Below are 25,429 nucleotides of genomic sequence, written 5' to 3' on the forward strand. Positions count from 1 at the left end.
ATATCTTGAGGTGAGAGTTTAAGGGACCCCTTTTGGGGCCATGCCATGCCACTCACTAAAATTTAGCCTACATTTGGGGGGTTATTTAGCCCCCTTTCCACAAGCTATGCCAAAATAATTGGTGCCAGTGGATGCCTTATGTTGCTTAAAATCTATTCTAAATGAGTGCTACAGCTTCTTAAAGACAGTAAAGTAGCCCTCCAGTCATTATGTTTGCTAAACCAACCGATTGACTGAACTGATGATAACTAACAGATGATCACAGGCAGGTTAATCAATAATGAAGATACATATTAGCTGCAGCCTTACATGCTCATAGTAAATCTGGAATGGCTGTTGCGCCCCTCAGCGTCCAGCAAGCTACAGGTACCTCACAGGTGAGTTTCCTGACGTCATACAGGAAGTGGACAGAGGGACCCTGGAGTTTCTGCTCCTGTGTTATTGAGCAGTTGCTCGGAAATTACCCTCATTCATTTATTTCAAAGGGAAACTTCTGACTCAGCAGCGGGATGTGCACTTTTGGTGAGTAACTTTAATAACATTTTCAATTTAAAAAATCGCTTTCGGTAAAGTAACGTCACTCAGCGTGTGTGTGACCGACGGTTGTTTTCCCTCCGCGGGTGTAGCTGACCGCAGGCCTGCAGGCAGGATGAGCCTGTTTCACTTTGAAAACTTGGCATAGGTGTATTCAGCGTGTTAGTGCGTGTTTCACATTAATCACTGTGGTTTATGCTCAGAGGAAATGAGCTCTCAACATTCAAAGAGACTGACGAGAGAAAAGGTCAATAATTATAACGTTTTAGTTTACTGCTTCCTCCTCACATCTGTGTGACTCAGTACACAGTGAGTGAAACCTTTCTATGCAAATGAGTATGCATCTGTAGGTAGTAATATCCCTGTTACGGTCTATTTATTGATGAGCAGCCGTGTATGTGTAGTTTTTCAGGGTGTCTACAGGTCCTTATAAAGTCCTAAACTGTCTTAAATTCAATGTTACAACAACAAGGCCTTAAAAGTCATTCAAAAGTCTTATATTTGAATTTGTGAGGTCTTAACCATTACAAGCATTTTATCTAATTTAATTAAATTATTTAATTTATTTTTGTGAAAATAAGTGAAGTCCACATTTTTAATGTTACAAATCTTTAAAAGAACTATAATATTTTACTTCTTAATTTTGATTTTACTTAATACATGCAGATACCTGTTGGCAGAATGTAGATTGGCTTTACTCACTTAAATAAGTAAAACACGATTTGTCCAAAAATCTGTCCTAAATTTGGATAAAAGGCGTCTTGAACGAGCCTCAAATATCATTAAATGTAACTGTTGTATACCTGTAGACACCGTTTCTAGATTAATTCTTCACTTTTTGCAAGCTTATAGTTTTCAGCATTTACATTTGTGAACATATAGTCTACGATTTGACTTCTTTTTCCACATGCAAATCATAATTCAGTTCTTATTTTACTCTAAACATTCACAAATGAAATGAAGTATATTTGCCACACAGAATAAAGGCCTTTTGATATAAGTGATTAAAATGCACAGTATGTAGCCTATGCATACTGTGCATGCAGTGAATGAAGGCACATAAAGGTACAGTACAGGCCAAAAGTTTGGACACACCTTCTCATTTAATGCGTTTTCTTTATTTTCATGACTATTTACATTGTAGATTCTCACTGAAGGCATCAAAACTATGAATGAACACATGTGGAGTTATGTACTTAACAAAAAAAGGTGAAATAACTGAAAACATGTTTTATATTCTAGTTTCTTCAAAATAGCCACCCTTTGCTCTGATTACTGCTTTGCACACTCTTGGCATTCTCTCCATGAGCTTCAAGAGGTAGTCACCTGAAATGGTTTCCACTTCACAGGTGTGCCTTATCAGGGTTAATTAGTGGAATTTCTTGCTTTATCAATGGGGTTGGGACCATCAGTTGTGTTGTGCAGAAGTCAGGTTAATACACAGCCGACAGCCCTATTGGACAACTGTTAAAATTCATATTATGGCAAGAACCAATCAGCTAACTAAAGAAAAACGAGTGGCCATCATTACTTTAAGAAATGAAGGTCAGTCAGTCTGGAAAATTGCAAAAACTTTAAATGTGTCCCCAAGTGGAGTCGCAAAAACCATCAAGCGCTACAACAAAACTGGCACACATGAGGACCGACCCAGGAAAGGAAGACCAAGAGTCACCTCTGCTTCTGAGGATAAGTTCATCCCAGTCACCAGCCTCAGAAATCGCAAGTTAACAGCAGCTCAGATCAGAGACCAGATGAATGCCACACAGAGTTCTAGCAGCAGACCCATCTCTAGAACAACTGTTAAGAGGAGACTGCGCCAATCAGGCCTTCATGGTCAAATAGCTGCTAGGAAACCACTGCTAAGGAGAGGCAACAAGCAGAAGAGATTTGTTTGGGCCAAGAAACACAAGGAATGGACATTAGACCAGTGGAAATCTGTGCTTTGGTCTGATGAGTCCAAATTTGAGATCTTTGGTTCCAACCGCCGTGTCTTTGTGAGACGCAGAAAAGGTGAACGGATGGATTCCACATGCCTGGTTCCCACTGTGAAGCATGGAGGAGGAGGTGTGATGGTGTGGGGGTGTTTTGCTGGTGACACTGTTGGGGATTTATTCAAAATTGAAGGCACACTGAACCAGCATGGCTACCACAGCATCCTGCAGCGACATGCCATCCCATCCGGTTTGCGTTTAGTTGGACGATCATTTATTTTTCAACAGGACAATGACCCCAAACACACCTCCAGGCTGTGTAAGGGCTATTTGACCAAGAAGGAGAGTGATGGAGTGCTGCGGCAGATGACCTGGCCTCCACAGTCACCGGACCTGAACCCAATCGAGATGGTTTGGGGTGAGCTGGACCGCAGAGTGAAGGCAAAGGGGCCAACAAGTGCTAAACACCTCTGGGAACTCCTTCAAGACTGTTGGAAAACCATTTCAGGTGACTACCTCTTGAAGCTCATGGAGAGAATGCCAAGAGTGTGCAAAGCAGTAATCAGAGCAAAGGGTGGCTATTTTGAAGAAACTAGAATATAAAACATGTTTTCAGTTATTTCACCTTTTTTTGTTAAGTACATAACTCCACATGTGTTCATTCATAGTTTTGATGCCTTCAGTGAGAATCTACAATGTAAATAGTCATGAAAATAAAGAAAACGCATTGAATGAGAAGGTGTGTCCAAACTTTTGGCCTGTACTGTATATGTAAAGGAATTGTACTGTATATTAAAAGTTATTTTATAACAAAGGCAGAAAGAAGTCATTCAGTATTCAACAACACTATCTGTTCATCATTTTCTTTTATTGATTTCATCATTGGCCCGTAAAGATACATTATCAGTTAGGCTATAAAACAGAATGAATGAAAAAATTAAGTGTTGTGAGAGCAGACTTTTTTCTTTGTGTACAATATGGTTGTAAGGAGCACAGAATTATAGAAACCCTCTAACCTACCAGTTACAAACTTTCACTCAAGCAATGTTACAGATGTTACTTATGTAGGCTGTATCTAATTATAACATCTAAGTATTTTTTGTATTTCTGTTATCCAGATAAGGACAAAGGGCCGAGGAGGCTGATGAAAAAAGGATTAACTCTCATCCTCGTCGGCCATATCAACTTCATCCTTGGAGCTATTGTCCATGGCAATGTCCTCCGCCACATATCCAAACCTAGTCAGCATATCACCACTGAGTACACTGTAGCCAACATAATCTCCGTCACCTCTGGCCTGCTGGTGAGTCAAATATAAAACATTCATCCTGTGATTTAATGCCAAATCTGCAGTGTGCACCAAGACTCTTAATGTTTGTAGAACTTTATAAAGCAAAGCAGTCCTTATCAGAACATTTTTTTACCATTAATTTGATGAGTTATGTAAAAAACTGTGTTGAATTCATCCCTGTGATTTTCTGTGCATCAGAGTAACACCTACTTGCAGTAAACACCAAAAGTGATTTGCACTGTTAGCTCTTTATAGTGTTGTGTATTTTTCTCTGGAATCAAGACTGAGCTTGCCTTTTATAAGAGAGCTGGTTTTTCAAACCAGTTACTAGTTGCTTCAGGGGAGGCTTCATTACACTGAGGTGTCAGATAAACTGGCAGCTGCTGATGATGAGTGTTACTGTCACATTTATTTGAAATGTATTCCTTACATGTACTTAAAACAGGGTATTACATGGTTTACATGTAATACAATAAAGACAAGATACAGAATATATTTTCCCAACACTGCTTTCCACTGGTGATCTTGCAGTCATTTCTTTTGTTGAGTCTGAAGTCTTCTCAGCGCAGCACCCAAATGAAAAATGCAGCCCCACCTCGGGGCCAGCCACTATTTGCGGATAATAATTTAATAAACCCCGCTCCAAACAATCATCCTATTCTTGAATCTTCCAGAGCATTGCCAGTGGGATTATTGCCATTGTGGTGTCAAGAAACCTTAATGTGATAAAACTGGTGAGAATTTAGTTTGTTTTCAACTAATGATATAATCACTTCAGTCGTTCTTTCTGTGTCCACTCAGTAGTTACTTTCATGTGATGTTTGTCTCTGTGTCTCCAGCAAATAGGACTTCTGATTGCGTCCTTCCTGAACGCCCTGCTCTCAGCAGCATGTTGCACCGGGCTCCTCTTTGCCATCAGTGTCACTATTGCTCACAATGGCGAGGGTTTGATGCTGGGATGCAATGACACAGAGGTGCCCATCAACGCTCGGTCACCTGTCAGTGCCCGATGCCCGTTTGATACAACACGGATTTATGTGAGTCTACATGTTCTTCTTCCATCTCACTCCATTCTTATGCACCTTTACCTTTCTCTCCAGTTTGCTCTTTGACTATTCAAGCTGCAACTTTTGAGGCTTGAAATTATATTAAAACTGTCACAGGGGACTTTTAGACCTCACAGAGATACTTTATTTCACACCTTTTCCTCCATGTTCCTGTCACATGCTGTCTCTCAGGACACCACCCTGGCGATGTGGATCCCTTGCGCTTTCTTGGCAGCAGTTGAGGCTGGAGTGTCTGTCTGGTGCTTCATCGTCGGATTGGCTCTCAGAGGCCTGGCACCCTTTGGGAACAGCTACATCAAAGAGCAGGTGTGTGTGTCTTTGTGGTGGTGGGGATGGGGGTGCTTGAGGGGTGTGGCGTCTTCAGTGTGTGTCTGTCTGAGTCTCTGTCTGACTCAGATGTGCACACACACAGACACTTATCCCCACTCATCTGCTCCCACTTGTCCTGTTATACTCTGTTCCTGTAAATCTAAAGAACATGCAAACCCTCTCGTTAACTTGTAGCTCATCTAGCACCACTGAGCTAGCTAACGAGGAGGACGCCATTAATGCGTATCTTGCTGTCACAAGCACAAGCCTCTCATCCATGAGTAGATGCATGCTTTGTTCTGTGCAATGATATCGCTGGCAGGTGTAGTTCGGTAGAAAGAAAATAGTTCCTACATGAAACTGGCTCACAACAAGGTCTGTGGATTATCTTGAGTAACCTGGTCATGATTTCTGGAAAGAGACACTTATGTTGCAAATATATTGTGTTGGCACTTTGAGCATCACAAACCAAGTGTTATCTAGTTCCATTATATTCGAGAAAAGGCATGCATCTCCATGGCAGATGATGAATAGCACTACAGGCAAGAGGAACAATAAGTAGGTTTGATTTTGGGATGAACTGTCACTTTAACTCAGACCTCATCGTTCCTTTATCTTTTCCAGCTGGAAGAGGAGGCTGAGTGCACTCCCCACAGCCAACGCCTGATTGGACAGCACGTGAACCCTGACGCCTAACTGAACAGAAAACAGAAAGGACGCCACTCCATGTAGACAAGCACAGCCAAATCCCTGCACCTGTACTGAGACCAGTAGATTTTGCCCTACAGTCAGCTAGGTGAGTGTCACCGTGGAACAGGAGCGAAACCAGTTTTAAGATTCTGGTTCTGGCTAAACGGGAATGTACAGCCCCATACCCTGACTCAAAGATGAGCTACCTAATGGCTCTTTGTTTTTATCCGAAACTAAATAGATAATCTTGTGTGTGAAGTTGTGATCAGAATACAGTTGGATTAAAGCTGTAGTTGCTAACTTATTAAAAAAAAAACCTTTTTTGTCATATTTGCTGAAACTGTCATTGTATCCTGACAGCAGTACGTCCGACAGATAGTCTGTGGAACAAAATTAAGGGTCTCTGCTCCCTCATATTGCTTCTAATGGCATTACCACAGGTGAAGGAAAACAACCAATCAGAGCTGAGGAGTCTCTAATGCAACTGTCGTCAAACTGTCAGACAAGGCAGCGCTGAACAAATATGAATAAAGATAGCTGTAAAATGAGACAGTTTGCTCTGGCTGGTGGGCATTTTTTATATTGGCTCTACTGTATCCAACATAGCAGTCGTGTCACGTTACAAACATTCTCATTTTACAGCTAAACAGTGCACTAAAATATGTTTTTGAAAACAATTAAGGCAAAAAATAGGCAATGCAGTAACAGAATCTTTATTTATATTTGATCAGTGCTGCCTGACAGTTTGATCTCCGGATCACAATCAGTGTTTGAGAGCTTCATTAGAGACTCCTCAGCTCTGACTAATTGTTTTCACTTAGCCTCGGTAGGTTCTAGCAAATGTCATTAGAGGCAGTAGGAGGAGGAGGGCGGCGATGATTTTTTCACAGACTATCTATAATACCGTGTGTAAGTATTTACATACTCAACAAATATGACTAAAGGTTATTTTCATGGAAGTTCCCAACTGTAGCTTTAATGTCAGTGCAGCTGTACCCAATGAAACACATTAATGGAAATTTAATTTGAAGTGACACATCAGGAAGCTTGCATCATTTTTGTTCCAGTAGGTGCATTTCAAAGTGCAGATCCTTTCGTGCAGATTATAGGATTAAATGCATATATATACGTGTGTGAACGCTAATCTTAGGTATAATGTGGTCTTATCAGTATCCATCCATGACCGTTTGGATTGTACCAAAACGTGGCGTGTCTTTCAGTATGATGGAACCTCCTGTTTATGAAGAAACTACATTTTTATATCTAGCAGAACTTTTTTAGATTATTTTTATCCAAATGAAGGTGTATTTTTAGCTTTTTCATTTTCAGCAAAACCTTTTATCATTCTTAATGTTTTTAATATTTGGACAGATTTTAAAATGCTACGTTACATTTGAGATGCTTTCAACAAGTCGTGCTTGTCAGTGTTTGCCTACATACAGATTTAATGCCCAGAAATGATGTTTCATGCCCGCTGCTAATGTTCATTGATAAGCTGTAATATGGAGTCATTTCATATGTAAATTGTGTGATGTGTTTGCTTTAAAATACCAAAAATTCTTCAATACTATGCAAATACAGTGTCTGGCTTCAATTTGAATTGGACATGCAGTTCTTGAAAATAGTTTGTATTATTAGATTATTATAAAGACAAGTGCAGTAAGTGACATGTTCATTAGTTTCAACAGTGGCTTAATTTCGCAGGTAAATTCAATTCAGTTCAATTCAATTTTATTTATAAAGCCCAATATCACAAATCACAATTTGCCTCACAGGGCTTTACAGCATACGACATCCCTCTGTCCTTAAGACCCTCACAGCGGATGAGGAAAAACTCCCCAAAAAAAAACCCCTTTAACGGGGAAAAAAAACGGTAGAAACCTCAGGAAGAGCAACTGAGGAGGGATCCCTCTTCCAGGACGGACAGACGTGCAATAGATGTCGTACAGAACAGATCAGCATAATAAATTAACAGTAAACCATTGACCAGTTGAACACATTGCAATTAGTTTTATATATTGTGTTCATTTATATTCAGTTTTCCTCTGACCACATCATTATTTGTCAGCCTTGGGCTAAAACTGATTGAATTTCACAACACAAACTATTTGAAAAGCTGTGTAAAAGTCAAGGGTTGATAAACCCCCACAGGATATAATCAATACTTTTATACACTCCTTTTGTTGTTTTTGCCTTTAGTAAGACATATGTAGTGACAAGATGACAACTGAAACTAAAATAACAAATTTAAATCTTTTCTGTGTGGATCCAGAGATACAGCAGGTCTCATTATTTAAAGTTCAGACTGCTAAAATAAAAAATAAAAGTCATAGGGATAATAAAAGGATGTTTTAGGAAAGATGCCCTAAATTAAAGGTAATCTAGATTGCAGCATAGCTATGTTTGGACTGAGTGCATTCGTGTATGTGCAGTATACTGTGGTTAAATATCAAGTGGGGTAACAGTAAGAGGTTAAGCCAGTATGTGGGCCAGCTGCCTCAGACCCCTTACAGCTCAACGACAGAGAAGATCAGATCAGCATCGAAACTGTTAATCTAATGCCATGCTCAATTGTGTGGAACGGAGTCATAGCACGCAATGCTAATCCTCAGGCTTCAAGGGATAAATATTGACATTGTGCTGACTGATACAATCACATCACATCTGTTTGGCCTTTTCAGGCAGTGTGGCGTTGATGTCACTGTAAAGTGATAAAATTTGAAATCACAAGATGCATATGAGATAAGAGTGTAGATGCAAGCTTATTGTGGTATCTGGACAAATGAACTGAATTCAAGCAGAGTCGTGTGTTGTGATATTGTAATGACGTGATGGCACTTACAGAAACTATGGCTTTTCTGGAATACTTGAGTGTATTATATCATTTGGTTCTTGGAAATAGTTTCCTGTGAAGTAATGGATCTCCCATATCTGAGGTTTATGTAGAGTGCAGTCCATTTATAAATGTATCACATTTCATATTTGTATTTCAATAACTGACCATCTAGTGAGTCACTCATTTGAGAAAGAGTGTTTTTATTACTTGCATTGCCAGTAACAAAATGAATTTAAAGCAGACTTTAAGTGCACTTATCAGGCTAAATGGATAGTTCAAACCTTTTTGTGGTTGCATTGTTGTTTCCAAATGAGAATTTAAAGCACTTCAAATATCTTGAGCAGGACAGCCCGATATGGACAAAACCATTGTCATCACTTATCTTTTCCCTGATTCAGCCTGTCTGTAATGTCTCTAACACATGGTAAAGGTGTTGTATCTTGTAACATCTGCCTGAAATTTTGACAAATTTGGATGTACTGTACATGTCATTATTTGCTTTATGGTTTTATAGCAGTGTATACATTTCATGTATCGTTATAATAAAGATTTTTTATAATGTTACCTTTAGATAGTTATGTGCTTTTAGTTGTGTCTGTCCACCATTTATTTTGAGTTCACATCTTTGCTACAGGAAGACTGCTGTCCCTCCTTGCAGTGAGCCACTGAGGGAGTTAGTTGTCTCTGTCTTCACATCAGTGCCAGATTTTTAAAAAATTGCGTCACCCTTTGTGTCCCATCTGATGCTACAGACGCAGTCATGTTAATACGGGGTCACGGGTTGTATCCTTTTAACACCAAAATGGCCTTCAGGTGACCTTGAGAGTGATGCTGATTGAATCCTTGGAGGCCCTGGAATCTTTGAGTTCACAGGCACAACTTTAAAAACACAAAAATGTACTGTGGTCACACGGGCTGTGTGTAGCTTCGCCAATGCCTTAAAGGTCCAGTGTGTAGGATTTAGGGGGTTATATCGACAGAAATGGAATATAATTATGTTTTCTTTAGTGTAGAATGAGCTCTTTATATCTACATAGGGAGCCGGTCCTCATCTACTGTGTCTGCCATGTTCCACCGCCATGTTTCTACAGTAGCCCAGAATGGACAAACCATTACATTTGAGATGCAATCAACAAATTGTACTTGTCAGCGTTTTCCTGCATACAAATTTATTGCCCACAAATGATGTTTCATGCTTGTTGCTTATGTACATTAATAAAATTTTTAGTTATGTCATATGTAAATTGTGTGATGTGTTTCCCATAAAATACCAAAAATTCTTCTATACTTTTAAGTGGCATGTTCATTGGCTCTAGAGGGTCATTTGTGTTAACATGTCAGCCACTGTATTTAGCAGACCCTTTGCAACAAGAGTGGAAAAACCATAGATTTTTTTTTTTTTTACGTTAAAGTGCTTTATTCAGTGTTTTACCAATTGAATCGTTTGTTTTTTGAGGTAGAGACCTCTGTGGATAATTTGGCTCCTGTTAAAAACCACCTGAATGTCTGGATCTTAAATTATCAGACAAAAAGTGATGAGCACAGATTAGTTGGTGCTAGGCTAACATCCTGACTCTGATATGTCAAACAGTGCTGTGAATTTTGTTCATGTGGAACTGCTCTATTCTGTCTTTTTACAAGTTTAAATCATTGGGTTTGTTCATTTTGGAGAGGAGGAGACCTCTTCGGATAATCTGGTTCATGATAAAAACCTCACGAACAATAAACAATTCAGGAATTGCAACTTGGAGAAGTTTCAGCTGGTTGCAATCTGCAATCCTCACCACTAGATAGCACCAAATCCCCCCTAAATCTTTAGCCTTGGACCTTTAAAATGTTAATACACACCCATAAAATTTTAATGTCAAATTAAGGTGGATATAATAATTAATATTCACATATTACCCCCTTATCACCTCCTCTAATCAGGGTGAAATCAAACATTTAAAAGACCCCCACATATTTCATTTTTGGTCACACACTGTTCCTCGCCAACAAATATTTATCACCTATGTCCACTGGTCTTGTTAGACACTCATATGTAAGCCATCCACAACAGCATGCACCGTCCAGTGCGGTCCAGTGGGGCCAATTTTGTCATGTCTGTGCGCGGTCACGATGAATCCGCGGGCACGATGAGTCTGCTCACTGCACGCTGCAGGCAACCAGCTGCAAACAGAGAACAGCGGAGTACTGCAGTGAACGGAGCCGGTGGAGCCGAGGAGTGTCCAAGCCGCTCGTTATTCTTCACTCAAGGTAAAGCATTGATCATTTAACGCTACACAGGAACCATGCGACTCATTTAATTAATTATTCAAGTCAGAAGTACTGTGAATGTAGACTGTGAATGCATTAAAGGGCTCATGTGCTCACATATCGCGCTGTTGGGCTGAAGACACTGCGGTGACACACACACACTCAGGGCTACCAAGATTGATATGCTCTCGTGCGCGTGTCACCGTGTGTGATTCTTCCGTCAGCGTCGCGAAGATGCCTCAGTGAAGCCTTCATTTATAAAGGTTTGTGCTTTATATAACCAGCCAGGGTCTCCTTAACAGAGCGCTTACGTTAACGGCTGTGTCATGTACCGGTTACCGCACGTTACAGTTGTGTTTAGTACAATTTATCGTTAACAATATTAACGTTAACGCTAGCTAGCTATGACTGTTGCTCGGGTTACACGCAAGTTAGCTCGTGTCTAACGGTCGACTGGGAGCAGCGTAGCGCAGGTGTAAACTCAGTAAGTGGACACCCTCATTTTCTCCGCTGTTTTTATATCATATTATCCAAGCTTTTATTCATTTGAAGTTTACTGTGTAGTCAGCCACAAAGACACCGAGTGGCGGAGTGTGAAACATCGCAGGGGAGCGCTACTGTTGCCCGGCCAACCTCACACAAACATGAGAGTGGGGGAGTGTCTGATCATCCGCAGGTGTAACGTTCACAGTAACAGCTTGAAAGCTGCATCAGGCGCTGCGGTTTGCTTTGGGCATGTTTTCAGTGGGCTGCAGCATGAACTATGTATGACCCCGCTCAGACAGACGAAGATTATTTGACATTGGAGGTTCACAGTCTGTCATGATCCTTAAAGAAATGCCTCCCCACCCCTTAATGTGCTGTTGTAGATTAGATCAGATATTTAATCCTGACTTGTATAGAGACAAGGGTGTGGCTGATCAGAGACAATATCAGATACCATGCAAATTTTCAAGCCCACTCTGCTTGTTTGACCATTAGGTCTTTATTCCTTGTGTGTTTAAACCTGCAGAACCTGCTCCATGGATCCACTCCACAGTGGGAGCTGAATGTGAAAGACAGGATTTGTGTCTTCCAGGGGAATCTGTGAAATCATTTGGACAATACTGACATGTTGGGGACTCATCTTCACATGTGTCTGTGAAACATCGCTGGAAATGGAGTGAGAGGTGACAATAAAGAGACCTACGGCAACTCGGAGGAGATCTATTGTGGATCTATTATCTTGGCGACATGCTTTCATTTTGAGGGATGGAACAAGGGGAGTCTGTCTTTGACCAGGGGCTTACCAGGCGGTGGAGAGAAACCATATGATGTCTTTTTTAAATGAGGACAAGTCAGCGTTTAAAAGCACATTCTGAGACACTGCAAGAAAAGCATACACTACAATGGCTGGTGAGTTTGAAGGCTGACACAAAGAACAGCTTCATCCATGGCCCACAGTTGGGGCTCCACCACATGTGCAGCTCAGGGTATACAGAGTGTACCCGCCTTGTGGATTTCTTACTTTTACCTCCACCACTGACACTAAAAATGGACTCAATCGCTTCTGAAGTCAAGAAGTTTTAAAAACAATTCTTGCATGTCTTCAGGGCTGTCTAGTGGAGGTATGGGTGATGCTAAAGTCATCAGTCTGAGCCACTGTGGAGAGATGTCGAACATTGAGATGCAAGCACCTGTTGGAAGAGGATATATGAAAAACTGGATTTTAAAAACTACAACATGTTACCACAGACAACAGGTTCTTGTGTGTCTCTCTTTCCCCCTCATCCCTATCTTCCTGCTCCTCTTCTCCCTGGTTACACCCACTCTGTCCATTCATATGGAGTCCATAGAGAGCCACAGCGAGTTCAGCTGTGAGCCCATCAGACTGAGAATGTGCCAGGATCTGCCTTACAACACCACCTTTATGCCCAATCTACTGAATCACTATGACCAGCAAACGGCTGCACTAGCCATGGAGGTAAGTTGTTTTGTGTGTCATTTAGGTGATGTACGCTGTGTGTGTGTGTGTGTGTGTGTGTGTGTATCACTGCTCATGGGGAAATTGGATGTGTAACATAATAATCAAACAATAAGTCACCACTTACAGTAAATGTACATGATGTTGTTTTGGTGACAAGGTGCAGAAACTGTAAACAACTACAAAGCGGCAGTCCGCAGTTTCACATTGTAGTGTCACGCACCACCTAAAGGAAAAAACACTTCCAAGAGGTCATGGTGGCTGATTTATGATTATATTTGTAAAAGAGAATTACTGAACAAACGTCACAACAAATGTTGGCTGCAGATGTTGCACTCTCAATAGTAAAGCCTAAATTAATTCGCCTTAGGAGACTTTTTGATTTTATGTACTTAATCAAAGCAATATTGTAGTTTGAGCTCTTTGTTAATGATTATAGTCAGTTCATAGACTGAGATTTTTTTTCCATCATTTGCAAACATAACACGTGAACCAGCAAATCACCAACTTCCTTTATCGTCAAGAGCGCACAGAGATGGTTTGTACAGAAACAGTGGTGAGGCCTTGTTCTACATTAAGAGAAACAGGTAGCTTTTTAAAAACATTGCCCTGTAACGCATGATCTTCAGCATATATTTGAACAAATTGGATACATGGAGCCACACTTTGGAGTAAGGTGGCTTTCACACAGGCGCAGAATATCAAAGAGTTAACAGGAGCAACACAACATTTGAGACAAGGTGATAGTCTGTCTACGCTCCTCATGTTATGGCTCCAGCCTCACACTACATGTTACCATCCCAGGTAGACATAGATAAATGTACATGTAGTCACTCGGGCACTCATGACCTTTCATGTATGTAAACAGAAGCTGACAGACAAAAGGTGCAATCTAATGGTTGTAAGAGGAGAAATTCTTATACAGAAAGTAACTAGGTGGTTATGTGAGCGATACTTCCAGAGATGTTTTTTGTTTGAGGGCATTAGCTTTAAGCAAAATAGGGGGAAAGGGTGCTGCGTTACACAGTGTCTGAGTGTAGTAGTAGACACACACACTATCCATGTATATTATGTTACCTCTCTTTCCTACTCTTTTGTTACTCTCCAGAGAGGGAGATAGAGGGCAGAGCAAGGTGTTGCTCAATAACTAGACCGTAATTACCTGTTTGCAGCCAGTATGTGTTGGTAACAAAGGCTGTGTATGGCACTGTGTTTGGGATTTGAACATGTTTGGGTGTGTAAGTCGTACAGCGCCAAACTACCGTCGGTATACCTAGTAATTTATAAACGATAAAAGAGGAGCGTTTATTCCAAGCAAACAATAAAAACAAAAGACAAAATCGTTGTCGACAAGGCCCAGCTTGTTTTAGTGGAAAAGTCGGGTTGAGTTTGTTTAGTCTCCAGACTGTTATGTTATTTTGTGTCTTCATCCATCCAGATGTCTGGCAGACCCACTATACATGCCGATTGGCTTAGTTTCACCCATGTTTTGGCTACTGTGTGTAAACTGTGGTTTGTACCTTGGAGAACAGGGAAGGATAAGAAATACAGTGAGTTGAATTAAATCCGCCTCCAGCTGTTCATAGTTGGCATATTAAATTACCCCCGTTGAAAAGCAGATGAATTTGGACAAGGCTAATGTTGGCTGAGCAATGCTGCATGTTTAATCTTAGGGGATTTTTATTTTCGGTGGATGTCTAGTTAATATTTTCCCATGTCATACCCAGATGAATGTCAGCCAAAAGATCAAGCCAAAATACTGTCTCTAAATATTTAATCACAGAAAGGGATTCCTAACATTTTCTTATGTCAAAATATGCAGCTCTAGAGACAGGATGTCAGGATCACTGCTGTCTGAAGTTCCTTTTTTTCCCTGAGAGGATTTAAGAAGAACAGCTTTATTTCAGAGTGACAGCCATGCATTTGGAATTTGCTTTGTGTTTTGAATGGGTGATGACACTCATTGAGTCATAGGATTCGCTCAGCGCATTAAGGACCATGCAAATGTTCAAATCAAGTCAATTCCCCAGTGTCATGTCAAAACACGCTGTGTCAGGGATTGTAACAAGCATCTGTTGTTGAACTTGATTTGACCCAGATGAAGATGGAGCCAAGTAACTGACACCCTCAGTCCCTCCAGTCATGGAAGAGACAGCTTTCTGAAGATGGTGGAGTAGCAACATGAGCCCTGTTAGTTTTCCTGCTCTGGTCTGCTTTGACCAGCCAGTGTAGTCCTGGTGGGAGCCCTGGAGGAGATAAAATAATATCTCTCATGGAACAGAAGCTGCATAATAATGTCTGTGTGTGTGTGTGTGTGTGTGTGTGTGTGTGTGTTCAGATCTATGCATGTAATGTATGTGCATGGGCTTATGTGACGGTATGAGCGTGTGTAAGTGAACCCGTAACAATGCTCGTAATTACATTGATAAAACAAGAAATCCACGTCTTGTTTCACTTAATACTTTAATGAATAGACAACCACTACTAGATTATTGTATTTTTTTCAGATTTAATGATTAATGTCTGATTTAACTTTTTGTTTTGGAAGATTATTTCTTTGGCAATAAAGGTCCCAAGGCTGGAGTCGAACCCAGGATGTTGCTGTAATGTGGCGTATGCTGTAAGCCACCAAGGCACAGCTGGCTTTTGTGGTTTTTACCTTTTGACGGAAAGCTAACATTCCTGTTGAATTAACATATGACAGGCATTGTCATTGGGAAATAGGGATCAGACCATCATCAAAGAACCGGCGGTGACAAAGGTTGATTCTTGCGTTGCATCACGTTGCCTGTGTCTGGGCTAAAATGATGCATATAAACACGCCGCAAAGATTACAGCCAACATCCAACTAGCATGTCACGTACATGCTAGTTGGACGTTGGGTGTAATCTTTGCGGCGTGTTTACAGCCAACATCCAACTAGCATGTCACGTACATGCTAGTTGGACGTTGGGTGTAATCTTTGCGGCGTGTTTATATGCACGCCTGTGTGAGAGGAAATAACTCTTCATACCTGTAGGCAGCAGTAGTCTGTATCCATCATTCTGAAAGGGTTATTGGAAGACCAGCAGGACAGATTTCAGATGCTAGCTAGGCAGTTAGCACCTTAACAACACAACTTAATGTTGAAAGAAAATAAAATAATTATCATGCGCTAGCGAACATTAACACAAACAATTACAAACCGTTTCTGATAAAGTGTTCAATAATCGTATCTGACATAAAAATGCTCTCTTGACTTACGCCTTTGTTTGCTTTCCTCATTTCCATTTCTCTTCTCATGCACTGAGTTTAACTGCCAGTCAGTGATTTCATTCACCAACGGGCTCTGCTGTCTCTGACAATTCAACACACTCATACCAACGATGCGGGACACACTGCCAGAACTAGGGCAACAGAAGCTCACCAATGGCCCATTGACCGACGGCTGATTGTCAGCTTGGTGTGTCATTAGGGCTGCACAATATGCAGCAAAAAAAAATTATATTGCAATTATTTTTGACAGGTGTTGCGATCCCACTATGAGATGCAAGTGGCAATGGTAATTTTTGCATTTCATTTTCATGTAAAAAAAGAAAAAGATAATGAGGATGTAATTTTTGCTGGGGTCTGTACCAAAAGCATATTCCCTTCCTTTTAGATTATGATTTGTAGTCCAGTACCTCTCTGTAGTACCACAGTGTTTCATTCATTACAGTATGTTGCACAAATTCCATATTGCGATTTTGTTAATATCTTCATTAGTTTGGCTTTCTTTGTTCAAATGTGTTCAAGGGAGTTATTGAGGTTTGGTGAAATACAAATAGATGTGAAGAGAATCGTTCATGATAAATCATTATGGTCTACGACAGTGTCAAAGTCTTTCTAACTTATTTGTTGTGTTTGGTTAGTGTAACAGCATTATAGCTTAAGTGTGTGTGTGTGTGTGTGTGTTTTGGAATTGCACTTGTAACAAAATGTAAAATAAACAACTGCAGCCAAATCAGCGTGACGCACTTCAGATGCCTTAATGAAACTGGAGCCATTGTCAGCAGCTGTTGTAGTCACTTTTTGGGTCATATCACATGTTTGCTCTGCATCAGTGGCAATGCTTTCGTGTCCTGGCTTTCTTGCAAATGCTAATGAGCTGTCGTGTTACTTTTATTTTTGTTGGGAGTTGTTTTTAAATCATAGGTTGAGACATATTCAAGCCTGGAATATAAAACCAATTTTACACACCACTCTTTATAGAACAGTGTGGAGATGTGCCCTCAGTGAGTCCTCAGTTTTGGCTGACTTTGGATATACTGCATTTTCGCCTTCTTCCTTTTAAATGTCAAGCTAAGCCAGAAATGGATTATCCCAGAGTGTGTGTGCATGATTAACATACTAGGCCTCATTTTTTCAGTGTTTGAGTGACAGGCTTAAGGTACAGAGCAGTGTTTTTGTGTGTGTGTAATTGCTCGGGTGAGCTAAGGGTTAACTGTACACCAGTACTTTGTGTGTGTGTGTGTGTGTGTGTGAGTGACAGGGGAGGTTAACTGTGCCAGCTGTCATCTCTCACTATTGCTAACTAGCTGCTAATCTCTCTCTCAGTCCTACAATGAAGACATTGACTCCCACAGACCAACCGCCACCCCATCTGCCACAATAGTCAATTAAACCTGAGGGAAGAGGGTGAGAGAGACTGAAACTTGAGAGGGGAAAGAGGAAGAGAAGGGAAATGAAATTAGAATTGGGGATTGTATGACGAATGAAATAATTTCCTTGGCAGTATATCTGTGTGTGTGTGTGTGTGTGTGTGTGTGCATACGCTAGTGTGCACGTCTCCTTGCGTGCTTTTGTGCCTACATGTCACTTAGGAATATGCCCTGTACTGTCCATCTGCCACTGCATGTTATGGCTCCCAGAGGATGTGCTGTAGGTTGTGACATTATTTGAGCTTTCTGCTTGTTAGTCACAGAGATTTAGACATATGACATCACTGGGATTGTGTGTCTGCGCTCAGAGAGAAGAACTGATCACATGCCTTGAACCTATAATGTCAAATTGTTCTTAAAGGTGCATATTATTTTCTAAAGCATTTTCCCCCCTAAAATGACATGTTCAAAGATTATATTAGAATTGCATATGGCGTGATGCTTCCTAAGTCAGCTCATATTAAAGACACACTTGACATATACTGTAATTTGTTAATGATACAGTTTAATCTTAAAAAAGCTAATTTGTGTATGAAGGTTCTGTTGCAGTTACAAGAACAGAAAACAGGGGGGTTTTTTTTATGGCTGCACCATGCTGCCAAACAAATCTTAAGTAACGTATGAAACAAAGAACAGCTCACCATTATTGTCCTTTGGTAAATATATAAATAAATAGGCACGCATCCTGCAAGAGTTGCCGTGCCTGAGGCCTCTGGAGCCCAGATGTCTGCTCGGCCAGGGAGTTTCCCCTTGACTTAATGAGTAGATATTTGACTTCCTGCACTGGAGATTTATTTTGGTGTAATTTAGGTGAGGTAGGGGGCATTCTCGGGTAATAATAATCTGCTTTATCCAAATTATTCTTGCTGACTGAACGAGGTTTAATTTGTTGTATTCAGTCATTCAAATATATATGGCAAAAATAACAAAACCTGAGAGGGGCTTGGCTTTGTGTCCTTGCAGATCTGTCAAAGCCATACAATCACTTGCATTCTCTGAATTATTTTCTCTATTAAAATTGACAAAAAACAGCTGCTCTGGAGTTTATGAAGCTTATTTGAGAATGCTGTTGATTCAGTTCTGTGGTAATTAATGAGACTGGTTTGTAATGGTTAAAAAAAACAACAGATGAAGGGTATTCTGTGCTGACAATAAACCTTATTGAGTTTGTCAGGACAATTCCACCACAGTCTTTTGTCATTTGCATCCTGGAGTGAAAGAGATTAGAGAGCCCCTGGCCTAACGGTCAGTTAGAGAAAGGCTCATTTGGGCTACAATAGAGCACACTGTTTATATAGCAAATAGACAGCAACCCTAGACCTGAATGAATGGATCTAGATCTGTCAGTCACTATGTCTACATGCCCACTACAAGACCAGGTTATTGGCAGAAATCAAGTTTAGGCGAGGAATTTGTTAGTTAGTTCATTTGCATTCACTGCTGCAAGCTGATTACTATACAGCGCACCTTCACATGCAGCTGATGGGAAACCACATTTCTTTCCTACTGACTCCTACGTTTTAGAAGCAATGCTGACAGATAAGATCATTAATGATGTAAGATACTGCAGCCTAAGGAGTTAAATAAATCTCCAGTTTATGCAGCAGACTGACAGCACAGTGAGAGAACAGGCTCTATAATAAGTTGCACAGATTTTCCTTTGTGTATTTACAGTCTACTGTTCAGCTATGTTAGTGTTTTTTAATTAACCAGGATGCGCACTGCATCATGCTTTCTTACATTCTGCCACACTGCTGTCACAGAAACTCCGGCCAAGAATATATACATGGCCAAAAAACAAGTCCTTTTCAACAGAGAGCTATATCACTGTGATGACTGTAATGAGACCAGGTTTGTTCTTGCATACATTTAAGAAATCAAGTTACTGCAGAAAGCTGGCAGTAACCTCAATACGTAAGTGCATGTAAACACAGTCAGACATTCTCCCTTCATTCAGCAGGGCTCTGATTACATGCACAAGTAGCCAGTTGACAGTGATGTGATGCTAATATGATACACTGGACAAATATGACACCCCAGTGAAATTATTAAAGGTTGAAAGCAGATTACACAAAAATTAGATGCATTCTTTCTTCAGGTTTTTCACTAAGAGTTGTTTTTATTTGTGAAAAAATAGCTTCTGAACTCATTTTTAAAAATGTCCAAAGATAGTATGAAGTGTCTTTATATTGCAGGGAGTTGACACTTAAATACAATGTGGTTCGCCCACTGATATTTCTCCTCAGTGATGCGGTGTGGGCTTCTTAAAATCACCTTCCAAGATAATATATTAGCATCACATAACATTTATTTTCTCATCTTTGGTTATGGTATTATCCAGGCACGTTACTGCAGTCATGTGGCCCGTTGTGGGCCCCCAGTCAGAGCTGAAAAAAACTACAATACAATGGCATATGATGAACTGACAGGCAGGCAATTGCATACTTAACCACTCTGAAAAGACTCTTAAGAGCTTTTCTTATCCCACAAGACCACCCTTGTTTTATGACTCCACCCACTCCAGAAAGGAGGGCTGATGGAAGCACATTTTTTAATTTACTATTAGAAATATATTTGCCAACAACAACTTCAAAACTGAAAATACCAGGAGGGAGGAGGTGACAGAGGACAAAATGGGCCAGTTGAACAGAAGCAGAATGTTAAAGACTAAGTACAGGGAGGTACTGACAGAGTGACAGGTTGTTTTAAGTCTTTAGACCCTACTGTCTCCGGTGTTTGTGTTTCTCTCAGTATGAGGTCCTGTCCCTCAAAATAAGACTGCCCTGTTCAAGTAGGGCCACCCTGGGGCCACCAGGTCCCCACAACAAAAAGAGTTTGTGTGTGCCAAATCTGCAGAGTTCGAGGCTTGTTGTGTTAAAGCATGGTCTGCTGTTTTTTTCTTTGTGTGTGTCTGAATACGAAAGAGAGAATGAGGTTTTATAGATGTGTGTTTTTGTGAGAGTGTGATGGCTCGGTTGTGTTTGTGCTGTGGTTTATATGTATGTGTTTTTGTGTGTGCTCGGTGCATCTGAAGAGGCTGATTACCCCATTCACTCTGACGGAGACAGACAGGTCCTCATTCAATTTAAAAGTTCCCGTTTGTTTCAGTTGAACTCTTGATTATCCTGCTTATTCCGACAGAGTCTATTGAAGCTGCCAGCCCAAATGAAGCAATCATTTATTTATGTGCAGAACAAAGGCACTGCCTGGTGCTGTTTTTTGGCAGAATGTTCCCATCAGCATAGCTGCCACCGCTGCTTATCCAGTCTTACAATGCCAAGTAAAGAGAGATTTGAAGAACAATTGGAGAGATTTTACATTGCTCAAATGCTGCTCTGTAGCCCACTGAAAATGTAATACCACAGATTTGTATATAAAATTCTCCATGGCATGGCACCCCCTCCACTCAATGAATTCATTAAACAAAATCAGAACTCATCTATCAGATCTACCTCCACGGTACAATACCACACTGTTCAACCAACAGTCCACAACAAAAAGCATATTTGAATTATAATTATATTAAATGGCTAAAAAGCAGCAGATGCTGATGTTTGAGAAGCTGACACCAGCGAATGTTTGACCTTTTTGGTTTATTTTATAGATAGTTATCGTGTTGAATGTGGACACAAAAGATGCATGACATGTAACAAATGTTGACGTCCGGAATTATGGCTTTAATTACTGGTAATATATTTAATGTGAATTGCTTTTTCTAATCATATAAACCAATTATTTCAGTACTTAAGTGTAGCAGAGTTTTTTTAAGTGCTTTGGTTTACATAAGCCATCCATTCATGCACCTCTTCAACTCTTGTAATTCTCTTTCATCCAACCTCCACCCCCATCCATCAGTGATGTATTGATGACAGTAAAGGGCCGTCTATCTCCCTGTCATTTATTATATACATCTAGTCCATCTGCTTTTCATTCCTTGTAGTTCTTCCAGATGTTTGTGTCATGTCGTATGATATGGACTTTGTTTTTACTTGAAGTGGAGCCCTGCAGCGTTCGGCTCTAATAAAACACATAAATATAGGTTATCCATGTCTTATGGTCTTAATCTGAACCCATGACCCAGCCTGGGAACTGTGTCTGTGTGTGTGTGTGTACGTCTGGTGAGAGATGTTTAACCCTCACTGTTAAGCCCAACTTAACACTAACATACACACAAACACAAACCATTGATCCCCTTCTCACGCAAAGCTACTCAACACAATGCAGCTCTAACATTTTTCAGCACACTGCAGGTCAGGACCAGCGTCAGCATTAAGAGCTCGAGTGCTACTAATTGTGCACTTATCGAGATGCATGCAACTCTCAACTCTCCCAAAATAGCTCGCATATAAATGCATATAAATGCGCATGGGTTTTCAAACAGTGCCACAGAGAATCATCTGACTGCACTGCAGACATGTTGAGTTTTTATTATAGAATATAATGTTACTTGAAATGCTCTCTCTGACAACAGCTGTCATCCTGCACGGTCTGCAACTTATTCTGTTCTGCTTTATGTGCACATTTTGAGAAATTATTAACATAGTTTGATGCTTGGAAGAATATGTTCACTAGTTATCGTTCAGTGAGTTGCTCTATTGCTCTAGACAGGGATTTCTTTGTGTCCATCGATAATTATGCATCTGACAAAGTTGCTGTGACCTGTGGGGTCCCACAGGGCTCAATCCTTGGTCCACTCCTGTTTAATTTATACATGCTTCCGCTTGGGCACATTATACAGAAACATAATATACAATACCATAATTATGCAGATGATACACAACTCTATATCTCCCTCTCTCCTGATGATTTGAGCCCTGTGGAAACACTACTCAAATGCATCGATGACATTAATACATGGATGAACCAAAATTTCCTCCAGCTAAACAATGATAAAACAGAAATCATTATTATAGGTCCAAAAGCAAAAAGACAGGAAGTCTCTGCCATTCTTCGTTCATCTGCTCTCAAGTGCAAAGAACATGCCAGAAATCTTGGTGTTGTCATCGATGCTGATCTTAACTTTCACTTTCACATTAACAATGTCACAAGATCATCCTTCTTCCATTTGAAAAACATCTCAAAAATCCGAGACTTTCTGACAAATTCAGATGCTGAAAAACTGGTTCATGCATTTGTAACAAGCAGACTCGATTATTGCAATAGCCTCTTTTCCGGACTCCCTCAAAAATCCATCAAACGACTGCAACTTATTCAAAATGCTGCTGCACGTATTTTAACCAGAACTAAGAAATATACACACATCACCCCAGTTCTTCAGTCCTTACACTGGCTCCCATTGAAGGCCAGAATTGAATTTAAAATTCTTCTTATTGCCTATAAGGCACTGAATGGCCTTGCCCCTAATTATATTAAAGAATTACTTGTGCCATATGAGCCAATGAGAACTCTCAGGTCATCAGCTAATGGTCTCCTCGTTGTTCCCCGTGTGCGCACTAAAGCTGGAGAGGCAGCATTTAGCTGCTATGCTCCTAGCAGATGGAATGCCCTTCCAAGTAATGTCAGAAATGCGCCAACACTGAGCTCTTTTAAAAGTAAACTTAAGACATTTCTCTTTACTGCTGTTTTTAACTAGCCTGTTTTGTTTTTTTTTCACTATGCACTTTAAATAAGATGCATCCATGTATGCTTGCATACATTCATGTTCTTGTTTGTTGTCTGTCTGTCTGTCTGCGTGCTTGTAAATATGTGCTCATATTTTATGTTTTTATACATGTTGTTTTTTGTGAAGCACATTGTGTTGCTTTCTGTATGAAATGTGCTTTATAAATAAATCTTCTTCTTCTTCTTCTTCTTCTACTGCATGTGATGCTCTTCTGCTGCTTGTATACATCCATTTTCTATCTAGTTCTCCCAACACTAGTCCAACCTCAGCATCCTACTCACTCTGTGACTCACCCAATCAACAAGTCATTCTCCTGTCCCTCTCCAACCTCCAGAATCTATTGCATATTGAACCTTGAATCTACATTACACTCAGACTCTCTTGTGAAGTGATGCTTTGTAATCAACATGACCACACATATATATTACCATTCTTGTTGTGATTTTTGCAATTATTGATTTCATTAACAGAGAAAAGAAAACAGACACTCCTCCTGAGTGATGGTTTGATATTATAGACACAGGAGATACACTATACACTGAACAGACATTATGTTCATGGGGGAGATGACCAAAGATGGTCAAAATGCACACTTACAAAGCTGTTTTGATTTGGGACACTAATAATTTAGATATGTGGTTTAATTGCAACCGGAGGAAGAATGTTTACCAGGAAACTTCATCATATAAACACATTTGTACAAGGTGTTTTGAGAATTAAACATGAACCATTTTTAAAGGATGTTTTGATTTATTATTATATTTAATAGTATCAAATGTATTGTTTTCTCATTTTGCAAAATAGTAATTCTTGATTCTTTACATGCTGGAAATAGCAGGTTTTTGTCTGGCTGTAACAGAGCGTATATATAAGTGGTAAGCAGATGGATATGCACAGGCGCCTTGGATGGTGTGAGGACGTGTGGGGGTGCTGTCTGATTCAGCTCCATTGTCACACTCTTGGCTCTCCATATACATCTCTATCATTTCATTCGACCCTCTCGCCTACGCCTTTCAGTTTCTTTACTCTCACTTTCACACTTCCTATGTGTCGCTCATTGTGTGAGCTTGTGTGCTATACTTTTTGGATGGTTTCACCCATTAAAGCGGCCCTACCACAATGTGTTTGTGGTGTGCTGGTGTGTCTTTGCACTTGCACACGCATGTGCGTTGCCCTGTTATCCTCAATGAGACATGGTTCTGTGAGAGCCACCACATCACCTGTTGCCATGGTAGTTAAATAGGCAGACAAGGAAGGGGAGGAATGGAGGGAGACAGACAGGCAGGGGAGGAGAGGGAAATTGGATGATGAGTGCATGTTCTGGACTAAACCAAGGAGAGGAGGAGGAGGAGGAGGGCAAGGACCTGTAATAAAAAGGGAAGAGAGAAATAAGAAATTCATACTTGTAGCTAAGTCATAGTTTAAAAAAAAAAAATTCTCTGAAGTGCTATTTGTCTTGGAAGTTAGGAAGAGTAATGGAAAGTATGCAAAATGTGTGATATTTGCAGTCAAAGCTGTGTAATCATGGACAGACATGGTGTAGTTCAAGAATATAATGTCGCTCCACCCACAACAATGAAAAGACAGGCTTCCATTGTTGTTAATATGAGGCGTGAAGTGGAGACATACAGCAGCCTTGAAAAGTCAACCCACAATTTTTGCTTTGTTCATTGTTCTCTGGCAAAAGCAGAGATGATTTAATTGGAGAATGATATTATTTCGAGTAATGTCAAACTGTATTGAAGATTATTCAGTTTTCTTCTGAACTTGGATTATAACATCAGCCTTGTCTATACCTGCACAACTCTTGAGACTATCTTTCTCCTTAACTGTCCTAGCCTGAGCCTCGGACTGCTTTGCCATTTTGTTAGTCTTTAGTCATGCTCCCTGACATTGTGTCCATGTAGATTACTTGTTGGTAAAGGGAGCGTGTCTTATTTTGCCCTGTCCAGTCAGCAAGTGACGTTAACGTACTGTCAAGGTCATTTTCAGTCAATACAAAAGCTGTGGCAGTGGCTGCTGCTAGGAGTGGTTAATGTGACATTTTCCACGTGGAACCGAGCTAAAACTATCCACCTAAATCAGCGGATACATGGGAGGCAAAAAATGGCTCTCACATTCATAGAGTCATATCTACAAAGATGAAATTTAGTTGTTCACAAGGTTGAAGTGTTTAAAGAAACAGTGGACCGTATTGTCATTTAAATATTTGTTGATTTGGATGTTAAATATCTCACCAGGCCTGAGTAT

General features: G+C 40.3%; 2 protein-coding genes across 3 annotated transcripts in view; both read left to right on the forward strand.

Moving 5' to 3' along the window:
- Positions 1-383: 383 nt before the first annotated feature.
- On the forward strand, positions 384-9,222 carry krtcap3 (keratinocyte associated protein 3). Its single transcript, XM_033625885.2, has 6 exons — positions 384-522; positions 3,584-3,768; positions 4,431-4,490; positions 4,596-4,793; positions 4,995-5,129; positions 5,757-9,222. Exons 1-6 carry the CDS (start codon positions 510-512, stop codon positions 5,826-5,828), a joined length of 663 nt encoding a protein of 220 aa, XP_033481776.2. The 5' UTR covers positions 384-509; the 3' UTR covers positions 5,829-9,222.
- A 1,550-nt stretch (positions 9,223-10,772) lies between these two features.
- LOC117256439 (frizzled-3-like) overlaps positions 10,773-25,429 on the forward strand; it is a 41,803-nt gene continuing 27,146 nt past the window's right edge. For both annotated transcript variants that reach the window (XM_033625861.2, XM_078160614.1), the window contains exons 1-2: positions 10,773-10,914; positions 11,927-12,877. In XM_033625861.2, coding sequence (XP_033481752.1) covers positions 12,497-12,877 — 381 coding nt within the window. In that variant the 5' untranslated portion in view covers positions 10,773-10,914; positions 11,927-12,496. The remainder of the gene's footprint in view (positions 10,915-11,926; positions 12,878-25,429) is intronic.

Source organism: Epinephelus lanceolatus, chromosome 2, assembly GCF_041903045.1.
Source record: "Epinephelus lanceolatus isolate andai-2023 chromosome 2, ASM4190304v1, whole genome shotgun sequence".
Classification (NCBI taxonomy): Eukaryota; Metazoa; Chordata; class Actinopteri; order Perciformes; family Serranidae; genus Epinephelus; species Epinephelus lanceolatus.

Coding starts and splice junctions, on each gene's coding strand:
- krtcap3 (XM_033625885.2), top strand. Junction 3,769..4,430: donor CCGTCACCTCTGGCCTGCTG/GTGAGTCAAATA, acceptor TGAATCTTCCAG/AGCATTGCCAGTGGGATTAT. Junction 5,130..5,756: donor ACAGCTACATCAAAGAGCAG/GTGTGTGTGTCT, acceptor TATCTTTTCCAG/CTGGAAGAGGAGGCTGAGTG.